The sequence below is a fragment of the Oryza sativa genome, chromosome 8 (genome assembly GCF_034140825.1).
Source record: "Oryza sativa Japonica Group chromosome 8, ASM3414082v1".
Classification (NCBI taxonomy): domain Eukaryota; kingdom Viridiplantae; phylum Streptophyta; class Magnoliopsida; order Poales; family Poaceae; genus Oryza; species Oryza sativa.
Window position 1 is genome coordinate 24,136,726 of NC_089042.1, and position 17,761 is coordinate 24,154,486.

Consider the following 17,761-nt stretch of genomic DNA (forward strand, 5'->3'; position numbering starts at 1 on the left):
CAGATCCATTCCTTCTGTACCATACTGCCCCATCAGCAATCCCTCCTGCCATCATTCTTCCTTATGGTCTGATTTCGGTGAGCTGTTTTAATCAAAGACACCCAATATTATGGCATTATTCTCCAACCTTGTCAAAATAATTGCATACAGTAAGAACAGATGGACACTGTCATGCTAAGTAAGAGTACTAACTGTAGTACTCCAGCATACACTATGGCACCTGGCAGATCAGTTGCACCACCTGAATTAAATGCTGGATTTGGATACATACCCCCAATATCTTCAACTTAACATTACACACACACATTGGCATTCATGCATTGTCTAAAAATTGAGTCCCATGGCTGCTAATAATGGTTGCTACTGTCGGTTGGATCTGATATGATTTCTCTCTTTGCTGTCTCCTCAGTCTTCCAGGAATGGCAGGCTAGTCAAAGCTCCCGACCCCATGACCCAGGTGGCAATCAATGGCTGGCCCGGTTGGTAAAACCTCACCGTTTTATTTACCGTGGTTACTCGCACCCGTACGTACACTACTGTTGCCCAGCCTGCACCTGCACTGCAGCAGCTAGACAGGCACGAGTCAGAGCAGAGATCTGATCTCACCTCACTCGCCTCGATCACATTGCCTGTCTAGAAGAGATGAGATGAGAGCAGCAGGACTGAACTCTCGCCATTTCAAAATATAAAAATTTTAAGATTTTTTTTAAGTAAAGTATTGTATAAGATATAAGAAAAAAACACTCTTGTGATCACTTTCGGAGCTAAATTTTAAATTTCTTAGATTTTTTTTATCAGGCATCACATTTAAACTCTCACCATTTTAATATATGACTTTTTAGATTATTTTAGTAAAATACAAAGATATATAAGAAAAAAAATTCTCTTTTAGTCACTTTAGGAGCTGAGCTAAATTTTAAGTTGCTTAGACTTTCTTGTCTGACATCTCATTGGTTAGAAATATATTTTCCTCCCAATGGATAAGCTAGAAAGTGTCCCATCGGAAGCTAGGTAGAACACTTTGTGACAGAGGAAGTAGTATAAATTTTCATGCATTGAAATCAATAAATATTTATATTAGAGTAAAATTTTAAATCATAGAAATGCTTCCATTTGAGAACGACGTAGGAGCATAGCAGACTTTTAAAGCCCTTTCGAATCGAGTTATAAAGAATTTCATAGGATTCACGACCTACATGGAAATTTTTCTACCCTTTGTTACAAAGAATTGGAACTTTTTAAATCCCATAAAATTTTTATGGAATGGTAATTGACGTATAGGTTTTGAAGAAAACTTAGCAAGAATTTCAACTTCTTGAAAATTTTTCTTTGAGTCGTCTCTCTCATTCAACTCGTACATTTTTTCTGTGATCTAATCAAACCGAAAAAAACTTAGCAAGCCCTTTCATATGTTTTATGTGTCTTTTAATTCTCTATTTTACACTTCAAATTTATCTTTTTATTTCTACGTTTAGGGCCCTTTTGAATCGCAGGGTTGAAAAAAATAGAGGAATAGGAAAAACATAGGATTCTGATAGGAATCGAAGGGTAAAACAGAAGATTGCAAAACACAGGAATGGTCGTTTGATTGAAGCGCAGGAAAAACGCAGGAATCGAATGAGAGAGATAGATTCAAAGGAAAATTTTCAAGAGGCTAGAGCTATTGCTAAATTTTCTCCAAAATCCACATGCTATGTGTCATTTCATAGGAATTTCATAGGATTTGAAAAGCTTCAATTCTTTGAATTAAAGGGCCAAATAAAAAAAATTTCTATAGAATTTAAATTCTATAAAATTTCTATATAAATCCTGAAAAATTAAAGCGAGAGATTAGGCTGAAAGATCTAGAGATCCTAGGTCCAAAAGAAGAGAGGGTCGTGACGGTGCCGAGAGCCGTCCTGCCGCCCTGGAAATTGTGCCTATGTAAAGTGTAGCCGGCCACACGTTGTTTCTTCCTTTCCTTCACATCTCACAGCCCCGTCTTGCTGCTTCCAGTCCAGCCCGCTCGCCGTCTCGCCATTTTGACCAGACCACCTCGCTGCCTCTGCTCTGCTCAGTGCTGCTCACTGCCTCACTCACACTGTCACAGTGCTCTTCTGGGTATAAGTAGCTGGGCGCGCGGCGTCACCTTCCTTGGCTGCCCGTGAGCTTCCCGCGCGCGCCATGGCACGGCCTCGTGGGCGTGGGCGAGCTTCTTGGTAGGCGAGGTGTCGCCGGCGATCGAGTTGTCTCGAGAACTCAGCTATGAGGACGGCGGCCACGCCGCCTCTCGCCGCCGCCGCCGCCGCCGTCGCGGCAGTGTTCCTCTCTGCGTTGCTGCTCGCCTCCGCCTCCGCCTCCGCCTCCAGGCTCCCTCCTCCTCGCCGTCTTCTTCCCCTGGTACGCGTACGCCCTCGCCGCCGCCGTTCTTGATCGACCTGAGTGTTTTTTAAAAATTTTGTTCGGTTAGTTGATGCGCTGTGTGTTCGTCCATGGCGATGCCGATGCAGGTTGGTGGCGAGGTGGCGGTGGCGGTGGTGGCTGGGGAGGAGGAGAAGGTGCGGCTGGGGTCGAGCCCGCCGAGCTGCTACAGCAAGTGCTACGGGTGCAGCCCGTGCGTCGCGGTGCAGGTGCCCACCTTGTCCGCCCCGTCCGTCCCCGCCGCCGCCGCGCCGCGCACGACGCCGCGCCGCTCGTGGCGACGTTCACCAACTACAAGCCGCTAGGGTGGAAGTGCCAGTGCCGCGACCGCCTGTTCGACCCCTGACCCTGAGGCGCGCGCGCCCCGTGGCGCGCCGTGGCGTGGCGTGGCGCGTGCATGGCGGGGCTCGCGCTCGCGCTCTCGCTGTGAATTACGGTGTGTGTGGCCGCGTCGCGTGCCCGGCAGCACATGGCGCTGCACTGCTGCTGATGCTGGTGGTGGTGGAATCGTTGTCGTCGCGTCGGGCTGAGAGGGATTGTTGATAGATTCCGTGTAATATGCCAGGACAAAATTTTGTCACCGCTGCTGCTGCCCATGCAGCTGGATCGGCTCGGCTACTTTCACCACCTATACTGTATCTTTCACTGGCATCTGCTCGCCGTTTTGGAATCTCTGCGGTGTGGGGTTGCCTCTTGCATGTACACATGTTTTTCATGTATCGATCCATGCCTCCTCCATGGAATCTAATGGGAATCCATCATCGTTCATGCTGGATGGATGGATGGATGTAGTGAATGGTAGTTTTTCTTATTTTTGTTGGAGATGGATATTTTTTACTTTACATCTAATCGGATATATGTTGTCTTTTAAATTGAGAATTTAGCTACTCAAACAATCCATTCTGAAATTCGTTCAAACGAAGATTTGAACTTAAGTATCTTAGGCTGCGTTCGGCAGACCAGGTTCCCAACTCCTTATTTTCCGCGCGCACGCTTTTCAAACTATTAAACGGTGCGTTTTTGTAAAAAGTTTCTATACTAAAGTTGCTTAAAAAATTAAATTAATCTATTTTTGAAAAAAAATAGCTAATATTTAATTAAATCACGCGCTAATCGCTACTCCGTTTTGCGTGCCGGGGAGTGAGGGTTCCCCGAACACAGCCTTAGAGTGTTATTCAGATCGCTGCAATCTACATGCCCTTTCTCAAAGTGAACGGTATAGTTCTAGTGGTAAATTGGTAATTGGTCCCTCTCTGCATCTGCTATGCATGCATGCATTTGCTTGATAGTATGTTTTTGTGCGTTGATGTGCATAGGTCAGTTTTGTTCATTTGAGGTTTCATGCCAGGGAAAATCGATCATGCACTACATCCTTTATTATTGCCGTAAGTACGATTGATTATGTAATCGACATATTCATCAATCCTCCCATGATCCAAAAACGTTCCATGCCGGTGTGATCGTGGTGATTTGGTTGATTTGAAAGGAACGTAATGATTGAATTTTTTTTATGGGAAGGCCAACTTCGGTAGAACACTTGTGTGCAGCCATCAAAGACGAGTGGAAACTTGCAATGCGGCATTCCTCTTAACCGATTGAGGTCAGTTGCAGCCCATCGCGCAGTGGTGTAATCAGCAGTGTTTTAAATAGCGGGTTTAAAACGTTTAGTTGGTTTTCTCAAACAGTTATAGCGGGCTAAATAGAGCTATAACGGCTAAAATTGTATAAGAGAGTAAATAGCTATACCCTTCTCAGACAGTTATAGTCAAAGATGGTGGCAGCTATAGCCGGAAATTTAAAACCTGGTAACCAGTAACGGCTCGACACTAGCACCGTTCTTATGAGGTCTGGTTTTGAGTTGGCGGCGACCCCTCCATTTCCCAATTGCTAAATAATCTGTTTTTCCTTGCTCAAATCTTCGATAACATATTACTTCGCCCGATGTTCTCCCATGAGGCCACGATATCCCTCTAATTCACATCTCACCATTTTTTTCCAGAGCAAATGTTCGTGTTTTTAGAAAAAAAAAATAGGGATAAATCCACATCGCAGATTGCACCCCTTAATTGTTGGAATTGCCTAAAAACTCCTCTCAACTAGGGGTGTAAGTGGCTAACCCGCGAAACCCACTTATAGACTAAAAAATAAGCCACAAACCCACTTATTTTGACCTATAAGTTGGTTCCCGGCTGACCCACGTACACCCCTACTCTCAACTATGGCCCTCTTTGGCCACCATTGTTGCTACAGTGTACCAAAACTGATAAGTACAATCACAGCTAGCACAAATGCACAATCGATCGCCTCATGTAAAACCGGATATAGTGTAATATAGAATTCTCCAAGAAGGATAGCTAGGGTCTTGGGAACATCATACCATCCGGTAGTTTATGATTCTCGCAATAGAGATTTGTTTTCCCATTCATCGTAGTGGGCCGTCGCGATCCCTGGTTGTGCATCGTAAATTCGTAATGGGCCCTCCAAATCCTACACCAATACACCATCTTCCACGCACGTTACATGCTCAAGGTTAATGGGTCGTGTACTTTCTTCACTCTTATCGGTTGGCCATATGTTTATGGTCCATGAGATATCGGCCCACGTAGCATTTGGGCTTGTAGCCCCCACCTCGCTCCCATCCATAACCGCCCAACTTGTGCGGCTCCTTTTGTCGTTGCGCGGACGCACCTCACTGCCTCGGTCCCCCCACCTCTCTCCTCATCAGACGGCGCCACGCCACCCAAGTCCAGATCCAACGATCAGAACGACAGCCAATAGTAGGGATGGCAGTATTGCCCGTGGGTTCGGGTATCCGCGGATACCCGGCCCGATGGGCATGGGCGTGGCACTTTTTTTAACCCGTGGGCATGTTTGATCCGATGCCCGAGAACTTAGTGGGTATACGTGGGTTTATATTTTGCTCGTCGATAACCTATGCTTGACTCAAAAATTTTTTAGCCCATGTATATCTTTCATGCCTTCAATAGTTAACCTCTCCTCAAGACCCAATAGCCCATTTAGCCTATTTGTATATAGCAATATATGTGTTCACTCAACGAAACCCTAGCCTTATCCTTTTCCCCACCACCTCTCAATCATCTATTCCTCTACGCGGCGGCGGCGCACGAGAAAGAAGCAGGAGGTGGCTGGCGGCGCGACGCAACGGCGCGGCGTGAGCTAGCGACACGACGACGATGGCTAGCGCGCGGCTGGTGGTGCACAAGCGTGGGCGGCAGCAGGCTCATGGCCGGCGGCACATGAGCGTGGAGCGCGACGGGCAACTTAGCGGTGAGGGCGACAACCGGTGACCGGTGATGCGGTTGCGCACAGGCCGCGACTGGCGGCGCGGCGGGCGGCGGCACATGGCAGGTAAGCCCAGTGGGTACCCGTCAAGCATACCCGTGCCCGACAGGCATGGGCATAGGCATGAGATTTTGCCCGATAGGTTTTGCGGGCGTGGGTCAGGCACGAGCACGTGGATCTCGGGCGGGACATGGTTTTGCTATGCACATAAACGACCCGACCCGTTGCCCTCCCTACCCTATAGCTCACACCAAACCCGCCCTCTCTCTCTCTTCCCGTGGAGCCCCAACTACGCCGCCAGCCCGCCATCTCATCCCCCGGCGAGCGACACGGTCGCATCCCACCTGAGCTCCGACCGCCGCAGCGGCGGTCGCCTCGCCGGAGCAGAAGCCGCGCGTGGGGGGGAAGGCGGAGGAGGGGAGGGGTTCAATGGAGACGGAGGTGTTCCCCGTGGTTGACCTCCGCGTGCTCACGCAGTCCGATCTGGACGAGCTCGCCGCCGCCTCCGCCCACGCCGTGGACCCGCGGAGCAGCTGCCCCGACCGCGCCGTCTTCAACGAGAGCGCCGGCTCGCGTAAGCAGACCTTCTCCCGCGTCCGCTTCGTCCCCGCCGCCGCCGCCGCCGCTGCCGCCGCCTCCGCCTCCGCCGCCGCCGCCGCCAAGCTGCCCAGGGGCAACGACAAGGAGGACAGCTTCATCGCCTACCACCTCCGCCGCCTCTTCGCGCCCGACGACCCCTCCCTCATCGAGAACCCCTCCTTTCCCCAAACCCAAACCCTAGCTCGGTCGCCGTCTCCCGACCCCGACCAGTTGACCACCAACTCCAGGGGGGTCTCCGTTGATCTGGTGAGCCTCTCACGGCTTGCCGACCCGTACGACGCGGAGCTCGGGAAGCGGACTGCCAGGATGACCACGGAGGAGGAGCTCATGGGCTTCATCTCTAGCCTCGCGGGTCAGTGGGTGAACCAGAGGATGCGGAGGAAGTTAGTTGATGCGTCCTTCTTCGGGGATCACCTCCCCAGCGGGTGGAGGCTGCAGCTTGGGATCGAGCGGAAGGACCGCAAGGCCTGGGTGAACTGCTTCAGTTATGTGAGGTGAGCCTCATCATCCTTTCCTTGCAAATGCTGCAATGCTATGGGATCCGTTGTTGGTAACTGGAATGGGGGTTATAACTTGCAATAAGCTAGAGGGCTGGATGCTTGCTATGATGTTTAGAGATGCGGTAATGTGTGACTATAGATGCAAAGGATGTGTGGTGGATTTGGTTTGTGAAGATTGTTTTATACTCTTTTAGTGTAGTCAACTGTTGCTAATCAATCATGCACAAGTTTATCAGATCAGTTCTTGGTAGTTTTGAATGATTGATTTTTTTTTCAACATGGCCTTCTTGCTGTCATTATGTGGATTGCCTATTTTCCATGGAAGAATAAATCTTATTTGTTAACAATATTATTATGCAAACATACAATAACTGAATACCCCCAGGACGAGCTGTTTCATGACGAGGGGGATGCTATGGCTGGACATTATGGTATAGTATATATAGTAGTGGTGTCGGTATGACAAGGCCTCAGGATTAGCATGTGCTGCAGCAATTGGAGAATCATAGTAGACAAATAGATATTCTACTCCTTATTTCTCCATTAGAGTTTCCTAGTTTTGTCATTGGAGTCCTAGTAGTATTAGATACTAGTTTGTTTCCTTTGCCTTATCTAGAGGCACCTCAATATACAAAGGTAGCCTAGTACTGGATTATGCCTTGAGCAATAAGAAATATCTAAAGGGGATTGACCCAAAAGCCCAGTCATTTCAATGACATACTAGTTAAATGATAATGCTGAATAATCTGGGGGGCAAAGACAAGACTTTTGCCTACCATAGTATAAGAGCAGCGTGGAGCGGTATTGCTTTAAGATAATGAGTTTTGTTTTATTCCTTTGATATTTGCTTTTCCGCACTTCATTTGATCTGTAGTTTTAAGGCATGCATGTTATGCGATTGCAGCAGCATTATTTAGCAATGGCTTGATTGATGCTTACTACTACCTCCGTTTCAGGTTATAAGACTTTCTAGAATCTAGAAAGTCTTATAATATGAAACAGAGGAAGTATATGATAGGTTAAACATAAAGATAGATTTGTATGGCGCATATCATATCTCAAGTATATAACATAACACATGTATGTGTAAATTTGCTTCTCCTGCCGAGTTCTCACTGATACACAGGTCCTAATCCAACCTGTCAATGAGAACCAGTGGATAAAGTGAATTAAGGACATGGCATGGTGTCTAAAATGTCTAAAATAAACAGTAATTTTCATTTGCTTTATTTAACTGCAATGCCTATTTGAAGTAGTGCCTAGAGCACATGAGCATTTCAATCATTATCTCGAATGTTCCTCAGAACTCAGGTGTTCCACCATATATGCTCAGATTTATCATCTGTCGTAGATGAATAATTTTGTTGTAATAACAGTAAAGATCACTTCTCATCACTATAAGTTCGAAAGTATCTGTTAAGATAACAAATTCCTATTTATCTGCTTCACCTTTATCTATCATGTGTGCTACTCATCAGCGAACATATGTTGTGGATGGCTGCATCATTTCAGCGCAATAATTTTGTTCGTCACATTTTTCCCCTGTACTAAATGGGCATGTTGTACTTTCCAGCCCCAAGGGACAGAGTTTTGCTACTTGCCAAGAGGTTTCTGCATACCTCATGTCACTTCTTGGGTATCCGGAGTTCAAAACGGATAATATTGAGTATGGTAGCACACAACAACATGGCTTGTGTGCTGACGATGGTGTTAATGTAAGTTGAAAGTGTATGTCACTTTATCTTGTGAACTTGAGTTTGTCTAGTTTAATTTTTGGAGTTTGTGGCAGGTTTTAGGTGTTCAACACCAAATTGGTACAAGTATGGACAGTCAAAGTAATTTGCCAGTTGCTTCTGCTACTTTTTATAGTCATTCAAGAGATCAAGACGAAACGGTTGCAGATGATATAAATTCTTATGAATGTCAACAATGCAATTTAACTTTTCATGGTCAGAGTGCCTATGCGCATCACCTGATCACTTTTCACAAAGTGAGTTCTAAGAGGCGTAAGAGTAACAAGGTTAGCAAATTTGGTGAGCCAGTGATAGGCAAAGATGGGAAATTTGAATGCCCAGTATGTAACAAGACGTTTGAGGAACAGTCACGGTACTTTGGTCACATTGGATCCCATGCAAAGTATCAGGGGCTGACTCCTGAAGCATTCCTACAAACCTTTTCAGGAAAGGTTGGTAACAATTCTTTTGCAGGTTTGTCATCTAGCCTTCAAGTATTGGTCGGATCACCACAACTGAATGAGAAGACTACTGCTTGTGAAGCACGATCGCAGCATCACGATTGTTCAACTAAACATGGAGGCAATAGTACAAGAGGTATAGACCTTTTTAACTCAAATCATCCTGCTAACTTCAATGGGCATAATCAATCTTGGTGTAGATCTGATGAAATTCCTCCCACCACAGAAGCTCAAAGCACATGGACTTATAGAAATAATGAGATGAACTGTGCTGATAGAACTGTTCCGAGAACAGTACCTCAGCCCAATGATCACGAGGATTGCAGGGTTAGTGGCTTTGCTGAAGCAACTAATTTTAATGATCAAGCAGGAAGACACCAAGGTTTTAGACCTTTCTCCTTTGGAACTACCAACCATTGTCAAGGCCAGATAATTGATCATGCAGTAGCTGCTTCCAAGCATGCTGAGGTTAATAATAGTATGAAATCAAGAGATGTCAACCTCAATTCACGCCTGAACACAATATCCTTTCCTATTGCAACTGCAAACAATGAAACATCGACTGCCCTTAATGACGTGAATCGGTCATGCATTACTGGAAAAGGTTTTAGTGGAAGTTTCAGTAACAATGATGGTGCTGCATCTATCGTGTTGCCCAGTTCTGGATTAAACAATAAAATTTCTAGCTCCCTCGGTGTAGCTGACAGATCATCTATTGCTGCCAGATCCTTCAATGCTGGTTATGTTTATGAAAATGGCGCTTCTGAAGCTAACAATATTGGCAACAAAAACAATACCATGGTGTATCAAACAAGTTTGGCCATGCGTCCACTCTCTCCTGTAAGTAACATGGATTGCTTCACGTTTTGTTCAGTGCATTTAAAAATAGCAATTGACATCTATTGATGCTTATAATAATAACATGGATAGCATAGAAAACAAAACAAGTAACTAAGCTAGATTTTCTGTTGATGCTTATAATAATATCTTGACTGGCAATGTCACTGAAAGGAGTCTACCCAGTGTAATTGCAACTCCAGTCACATAGGGCCTAATATTTCAAGCCATAATTCACTTCCTAAATCAAGCACACTAGCGACCAGTAACTTAAGCAAGGGGAGTGATGTCAACTGGAAAGTTGTTTTAAAAATCATATTAATCCATTTGTTAAAAAAATAACTAATACTCCCTCGTTTAAGGTTATAAGACGTTTTGACTTTGGTCGAAATCAAACTACTCTAAGTTTTTCTAAGTTTGACTAACTCTATAGACAAAAGTAGTAGTAATATTTACAACACTAGCATAGTTTCATTAAACCTATAATTGAATAAATTTTCATAATATATTTATGTTGGGTTAAATACATTACTACTTTTTTCTACAAAATTAGTCAAACTTAGAGTAGTTTGACTTTGACCAAAGTCAAAAATGTCTTACTACCTGAAACGGAGGGAGTACTTAATTAATCTTGCGCTAGCCATCGCTTCGTTTTGTGCGCACTCCCGACCTCAGCCCTGTAGCGGCTCGACGCTAGCATTGTCCATATGAGGTAAATAATAGGGAAAATTCCATCTATACCACAAAGATTTTACCAGTACCAAATAATACCACCAGATTTTTTCTCCTTGTTGTTTAAAAAAAAAGGATTTTTCCTCCTTCCAAAAATACCACAAACTTCACGGAGAACCGACAGAGTAAGTAGATGAAACTGCCCTCACATCTCTCGTTCTCTCATCTCTTTAAGTGATAGGGTTGGCAATCTCTGCTCAGCGATAGGGATTGAATAGTTTCATTAAACATATAATAATTGAATAATCTCTGCATCGCGTCTGGGACGAAGGAGATCGCCACTGGTCTGGCCCGCGTGGAGGCACTTTTCTGCTTATGCCGCCGCGGTGTTGTGTCCGGGCAGGAGACCCCACTGGTCCGGCACTCCGGCTCCGGCGGTTTGGCCCCGTCCGGCCGTCCCCCGTACGGAGGCACTTTTATGCTCCGTCGCTGGTGTTTGCGCTTCCTCCGATTTTCTAACCCATTGCCGTGCGAAGCAGGGCAAACAAAGCAGCGGCGTTGCTTCGAGAAGGACAGCCGCTGTGGTGTCCGAGCGGCATGGAGGCCAAGTTGTGAGACACCCACGGACTGCTTCATCAGTTTACATGCCTGAGCAAGGTCCTGGATGGTTGTGAGCTCCACCAGCTAATCACCAAAGGCAGCTTATGCATCATGCAGCTGGATTGGAGAACTCCTAAAGCTGAAGGCCACGATGGGATTGGAGAACTCCTAAATCTTGTTCACACAGGGTACCTCAGTACTCTTCTTTTCAAACACAGGTAACGGAGACAAATTAGTTTGTATGAGATTGGGTAACGTCTGTTGAAATATGTGGTATTCTTAAAAGAAACGTTGTTGCACTGTGGTATTGAGTGGAGATGAAAGAATCTTGTGGTATTATTTGGTTGGTCAAATCTTTGTGGTATAGTTGGAATTTTCATATAATAATATATTTTTCCTTGGTCAAATCTTCGATAACATTTTACTTTGCCCGATGTTTTCCCATGATATCCCTCTTAGTCACATCCCACCATTTCTTTTGGGAATTGCTAACTAGCAGCCTGCTGTTTTTTTGTCTTTGTCAGCCATTTTTTTAGCCATTGGATCTCCCTTCAAGATTCGTGCACCCTCAACGTGATCCAGTCCAAGCAATCGCATGTTGCCAAAAATGCCCAGCCCAAGCAGCAGTGGGACCCTCACCTCGCATCACATTTTTTCATCCCGACACGCGCCCATCTGCTACAGTTTGAAAAACAGTAATCTCCTCTTTCCTTTTTTTCTCCATTGCGCACGAGAGAAAGAGAGAGAGAGAAGCTGTCAGTGAGAGTGGGGGAAATCTCGGTGAGAGGGAAGGAGAGAAGGTGGCGGCGATGCAGCAGCGGGAGCGCTATGCCGTCATCTTCTCCGGCAGGGGGAGCCCTCGCGCTGCCGTTGCCGTCTTCTGTGGCGGAGGGAGCCCTTGGGCTTGGCAGAGAGCGTGGGGGAGGAGGGTCGTCGTGTTTTGTCCGAGAGACACGTTTTGTTGTCCCCACGGCGGTCGTCGACGAGGCTTCCGTGGAGCCATTCGTGTGCAGCGGCGATGCGCATATGGTACTACCTGCACCGGTGGTTGAGCTGACCAAGTATTCTCAACCAAATCTCATCATGAATCCCAGGAGTTCTGAACCGGAGGCAAGCAACAAAGAGACCACAACGATTCACAAGGTGAGCTAGTTTATTTTCTGCAACAAGGAAACCACATGGTTTCTGATTTTTGTGTGTTGATTCGAATGAGGAGTGGTGGTGTACTATCTCATTTTTTTTTCTTAGACACTGTGCTTTCAGATCTGAGACAAGGGTGATTTGTGGAATGAACAAAGTCATATGTCTTTCTTAGACACCATGCTTTTCAGATCTGAGCAAGGGTCATTTTTGTGGAATGAACAAAGCGATATGTCTTCTTAGACATTTTGTTTGCAGATGTAAGCAAGGGTGATTTGGCATGAACAACCGTGTGCACTTTTCTGATTTTGTGATGTCAGTTTAACACTTAGATTTTCCAGTTTTCAGAAATGCCTACTGTTTTGTGCCTGTTGTGGAATTTGTGGAAATATGCAGTCATGTTTTGTTTGCTAGTTGAGTTAGGATTTGTCTGAAGAATACTGTACAACAACATAACTGCAGAAGCGAAATATGTATGCCAAATTTCAATTTCAGGCACCACCAGACAATTTGTATGCACTCTGGGCTTATCTGAATGTTGTAGGGGTTTATCTTAATGTTGTAGATTTTTTTTCACACAATGGTCTGAATACTGTAGATAAGCAGAACTAGTAGTAGCAGAATGCTTGAATCGTATGTAAATATGAGGCGCATCTGGGGCTACTACTATTGTTACTCAGACTTAAAATGGATGTATGGAAACAAGTTCAAGCCTGCATTTGTCTATTCAACTTGTTACAAAATGATCATGTCAGTAGTTTTAGTGTGAAATTTGAAATTTGAAATTCATGTTGCTGAATTTTTCTGAACCCTACTTATGTAATTCTGAACTTTGCTGTCAAAGGAATGCATGGCGTGCTGTGGCAGTTTTGGTCCCTTTTTTTTGTTTGTTCTAGATTTTCCAGTTTTTGTAAATTTTGTCAAAAGAATTGTAATTTATTATCTCTCTGTGTTTGTCCAACCTGAAACACAATTTGTTAGTTTTGTAATAACAAAAACTTTTACAACTATATTTTGAGATTTGTTAGTTTTGTAATTACAAAAACTTTTACAACTATATTTTGTAAATTTGTCAGTTTTGTAAATTTTGTCAAAAAAATGTAATTTATTATCTCTATCCTTTGTCCAACCTGAAACACAATTTGTTATTTTCTTTAACTTCTCAAAATAAGTTATTTCTTCATATTTGTATTTTGTTTTTGTCAGTTTTTTTTAAAACTTCTCAAAATAAGTGGTTTTGTCATATTTGTATTTTTGTCTTTTGTTTTTGTCAGTTTTTTAACTTCTCAAAATAAGTGGTTTTGTCATATTTGTATTTTGTTTTTGTCAGTTTTTTAAACTTCTCAAAATAAGTGGTTTTGTTATTTTTGTATCTTGTTTTTGTCAGTTTTTTAAATTAATGCATGTGTTCCTCAGGTCTGTTGTAGATCTCCTCCACCGTTCATCCTTAGCCCGACGCCGATGCCACTGCCACCTGCCATTCCCTCCTCACCAAGGTAAAAGCCTGGCTGACTTCCATATAGCTCTGAGCTAGTAACAGTACTTCCAAAAGGGCCATAAAATCAAGCTACAATGTTTCAGACTTCCAACTGCTATTAACAGTACTTACTTCCAAAGTGCCATTACAGTCTTCCAGCAGCTACCATGTTTCAAAATAAAGAGCTCAGTACAAATTCATCTGACTTTTTTTTTAACTACTATACTGTGTCAGGTTACTGTCCGTTGTAAAAAATTGTAATTTATTATCTCTCTGCTTTGTCCAACCCGAAACATAATTTGTATGTTTGGTTTTATCAATTTTGTTAGTTTTGTAAACCAGCTGTAGAAAAGATTGATAGAAATATTGCATGCTTCATACCATGTTTCATATTTGTCAGAAATAGTTTATGAATGATCGTGCTCTTTGTTATCTCCTACTTTTGTCAGTTTTGTAAAAGAATTTTGTAATTTATTATCTCTCTGTGTTTGTCCAACCTGAAACACAATTTATATGTTTAGTTTTGTCAGTTTTGTAAAGTTTTTAGTTTTATAAACCAGCTGTAGAAAAAAATACAACAAAAAGATTACATGCTTCACACCAGGCAAAATGTAACCACAACTATATCTAGTTTTTCTTAGGGCCTCATCGTTTGGCTTTTTTCTAATAAGCCAAAACGGCTTATTAGAGAATAAAAATAAATTCGTAGGTAAAACTTTTATATATGTGTTTTCGGTGACTTAAAAGCCAATGCTGAAAAAGAAACTACGTTGAAAATATCTCAAAATCAATGTCAAAGTTAAGTTTAAAGATTTAAATTTTGGCTTTTTCTTTAGTTGAATAGGCCATCCGAATGGAGCTTCGAATACCTTGAGTAATATCAACTCCTTCAGCCTTCCTTTTGCCAAGATCACACACCTACGCCTCTCCTGAAAATTTAATTAAGTACAACAGATTGTATTTTTGTCATCTAATAGCCATTCATAGTTCAACATATTTTGTTCATAAGCCCCCTTATCTGAACACCTAGAGCTAGTATTTAAAGTGGGACAAACAAGCAGTAGCTTTGTGTTTTGTAATTTGTTAGCAATTTTCAGTTGTTTTCAGTGAGAACTGAACATCTTAGAGGCAATGTTGTTAAGATAAATCGTCGTGTATTTTTTCTTATATTTTTCGGTGGGCTGTGAGAGACAAACCTAAGCCCATAAAAAAGGAGTGGGATTTGTTTCTCAAAGCGCTACGCGCTCTGTTATTTTATTGCACGCAGGGGGAGGGGGAGGGATGGACGACGCGTGTATCAATCGCACGGCGCAAAAAACGGCTGAAAGCCCAAAATTTTTCAGCCGTTTGTCACATAGAGTCCCTTTTTTTAAGTGTCCAGAGCAATTGTTCATTTTTTTAAAAAAAATATAGGGATAAATCCACATTGCAGATTGCACCCTCTTAATTGTTGGATTTGCCTAAAAACTCCTCTCAACTATGGCCCTCTTTGGCTACCATTGTTGCTACATTGTACCAAACTAATAGGTACAATCATAGCTAGCACAATCGATCACCTCCTGTAAAACCGGATATAGTGTAATATAGAATTATCCAAGAAGGATGGCTAGGGAACATCATACCATCCATTAGTTTACGATCCTCGCAAGCGAAAAGTACACCGAAGGTCGGTCCTACAACTTAGAATCGAGTTACAAAATCGTTCTTAAACCGTAAAACCGGATAAAATGCATCCCTCAACTTGCAAAACCAGTGCAAACTAGGTCTCTCGGCGGTTTTGACTCCGGTTTTGTCTGATGTGGCAGTGGATTCAATGCGGGACCCACGTGGGCCTCACACGTCAGCCTCTTCTTCCCCTCCCCTCTCCACCTCTCTTCCTCTCTCCTTTCCTCTCCACGGCGGCGACCGGCAGGCTGGGCGCAGTAGGTTGGTGCGGCGGGCGTAGCCAGTGGCTAGCGGGGAAGGAACTGTGCACCAGCGACACAGAGCTCGACTGGCGTCGTAGAGAGAGGGGTCGCCGCTGTGTGAAGAGATGCAGTCGCCGGCGCCGCTCTTCCCCTCCACTCTCCTCGCTCTCTGCCCTGAGTTCGACGCGGAGCGCCGTTTCCGTCCAGGTCGCCACCTAGGTGCCACGAGCCCGACGTGGAGTGCCGTATCCATCAACATGTCGTTGTTGTCGTCGCCGCTGCATCCATCTCTTTCTCTCTCGTCACCATCGTCCTCGTCACTGCTGCGGGACAAAGCCGCTCATCGGCCACCGACTGCACCCGACTCACTCTCCGGAATCACACTATACATGGCGTTGGTGAGGCGTCGCCGCCTCACTACCTGCAGGCCTCCTTCGCTCCTGCCGCTCCTACCTCTCTTCGCTGGCAATCGCGGTCGCCGGTGAGCTCACAGGAGCTTGGGGCATCTGGCGGTGGTGGCGACATTGGCGTGGGGAGGGCCATGAAGCGGCAAGACTCGCGGTTCTTCCGCCGACTAGAGTTGCAGCTGGTGTGGGGTGTCCCCTTCTCCCCCGTCGCCGCCGCCAAACCTTCTCCTCTGCCGCCTCGCCCCACCGACCTCCTTCCCATCCGTCGGCTTGCCGCGCTCAGCTTTTCCCTCGCCGGTCACCGCTCGTGGAGAGGGGAGGAGAGAGAGAGGAAGAGAGATGAAGAGGGGAGGGGAAGAAGAGGCTGACGCGTGGGGCCCACGTGGGTCCCACACCGACTCAGCTGCCACATAAGACAAAACCGGAGTCAAAACCACCAAAGGACCTAAAGTGAATGGTTTTGTAAGTTGAGGGATATCATATATCTGGTTTTACAGTTAGGGGATGATTTTGTAACTCGATGACAAGCTGAGGGTTTCGATATACTTTTTCCTTCTCGCAATAGCAATTTTTCCCACGCGTAAGTGGGCCGTCTCGATCCCCTTGTCGTGCGTCAAAGGAAAAAGTACACCGAAGGTCCCTCAACTTGTCATTGAGTTACAAAATTGTCCCTGAACCGCAAAACCAGACTTATGATATCCCTTAACAAAACCATTTACTTTAGGTCCTTCGGTGGTTTTAACCCCAGTTTTGTCCGACGTGGCGGCTGAGTTAGCGTGGGACCCATGTGGGCCCCACATGTCAGGATGCCACCTCATCTCTTTCCTCTTATTTCCCCTTTTCTGCCTTTCTCTCTCTCACTTTTCTCAAGCCGGCGACAGGTAGCGCTGTGGGGAGGAGGCCGCCGGGGGGAGGGGAGAGGAGGAGGTCTGGCAGCCGATGTCGCGCCGATGGAGGCAACCCCGCCGTCCGCATCCTCGTTGTCGCGCCGTGGCACAGCGCCGCCTGTCGCCAATCGCTTTGCCACTGCTGACTCCGCCGCCTCCACATACTCGTCGCGCTCTGCCGAGGACATGCGGAGAGAGAGGTCGGAGCCGTGCTGGCCGGAGGAGCACGACGGCTGCCATGGTGACTCACCGGAGGAGCACGACGGCTGCCATGGTGCGCACCTGACCTACCCATCCCGAACTCTTGCTCTTACGATGGCGGCGACAACGCGCTCCCTCACGTCGCTCTCGTCCGCCTCCACATCTGTCGGCCTCGTGCGCACCTCCATCAGCGGTGGCGGTGTGGCGCTTGGTGGGGGAGCCTAGGACAGTGAGGCGGGTGAAGAGCTTGAGGAGGCGGCGGCGCGGCGCACAGAGCATGTGGCGGCGCCTGGTGGAGACCGGCTCTGCGCCACCGCGCTCGCCCGCTGACGCCGCCTCGCCCTGCCGATGCCGCCTCTCCGTCAAGCTCGCCTGCGCCCCAGCCACGGCCAAGAAAAGTGAGAGAGAGAGAGAGGATGAAGGGAGAAGAGGGAAAATAAGAGAGAGGTGATGAGGTGGCATCCTAACATGGGGGCCCACGTGGGTCCCACGCTGACTTAGCCGCCAAGTAAGATAAAACCGGGATCAAATCCGCCGAGGGACTTATTGTGACCGGTTTTGATTAGTTAAGGGACGCGGGATATCTGGTTTTACGGTTTGAGGACAATTTTGTAACTTGATGACAAGTTGAGGGAC

General features: G+C 45.8%; 2 protein-coding genes across 24 annotated transcripts; both read left to right on the forward strand.

Annotated features, from left to right (window-relative positions):
• Positions 1-1,966: 1,966 nt before the first annotated feature.
• Positions 1,967-3,222, forward strand: LOC4345878 (EPIDERMAL PATTERNING FACTOR-like protein 1). Its single transcript, XM_015794070.3, is given in 3 exon segments — positions 1,967-2,379; positions 2,490-2,645; positions 2,648-3,222. Coding segments are annotated over 3 exon segments (390 nt in total). The 5' UTR covers positions 1,967-2,244; the 3' UTR covers positions 2,747-3,222.
• A 2,716-nt stretch (positions 3,223-5,938) lies between these two features.
• On the forward strand, positions 5,939-14,155 carry LOC4345879 (uncharacterized). Of its 23 annotated transcripts, XR_010734495.1 has the most exons (8): positions 5,939-6,797; positions 8,377-8,518; positions 8,593-9,133; positions 9,224-9,837; positions 11,046-11,324; positions 11,631-12,249; positions 13,663-13,742; positions 13,828-14,155. XR_010734495.1 is itself a non-coding variant. In XM_066303502.1 (5 exons), exons 1-5 carry the CDS (start codon positions 6,133-6,135, stop codon positions 11,640-11,642), a joined length of 1,974 nt encoding a protein of 657 aa, XP_066159599.1. In that variant the 5' UTR covers positions 5,939-6,132; the 3' UTR covers positions 11,643-12,755. The 23 variants fall into 23 exon arrangements, 6 of the variants coding, with proteins under 6 accessions (XP_066159599.1, XP_015650348.1, XP_015650343.1 ...); XR_010734491.1 differs by adding an exon at positions 12,370-12,506 and having other exon boundaries at positions 8,593-9,837; positions 13,663-14,155; XR_010734494.1 differs by having other exon boundaries at positions 13,663-14,155.
• The last annotated feature ends 3,606 nt before the right edge of the window (positions 14,156-17,761 follow it).

Bases quoted from the DNA above. Each gene is read 5' to 3' on its own strand.
- LOC4345879 (XM_066303501.1), top strand. From the start codon at position 6,133: ATGGAGACGGAGGTGTTCCCCGTGGTTGACCTCCGCGTGCTCACGCAG. The intron at 8,519-8,592 runs GTAAGTTGAAAG...AGTTTGTGGCAG, and splicing joins GTGCTGACGATGGTGTTAAT to GTTTTAGGTGTTCAACACCA. The intron at 9,838-11,045 runs GTAAGTAACATG...CGTGCGAAGCAG, and splicing joins CCATGCGTCCACTCTCTCCT to GGCAAACAAAGCAGCGGCGT.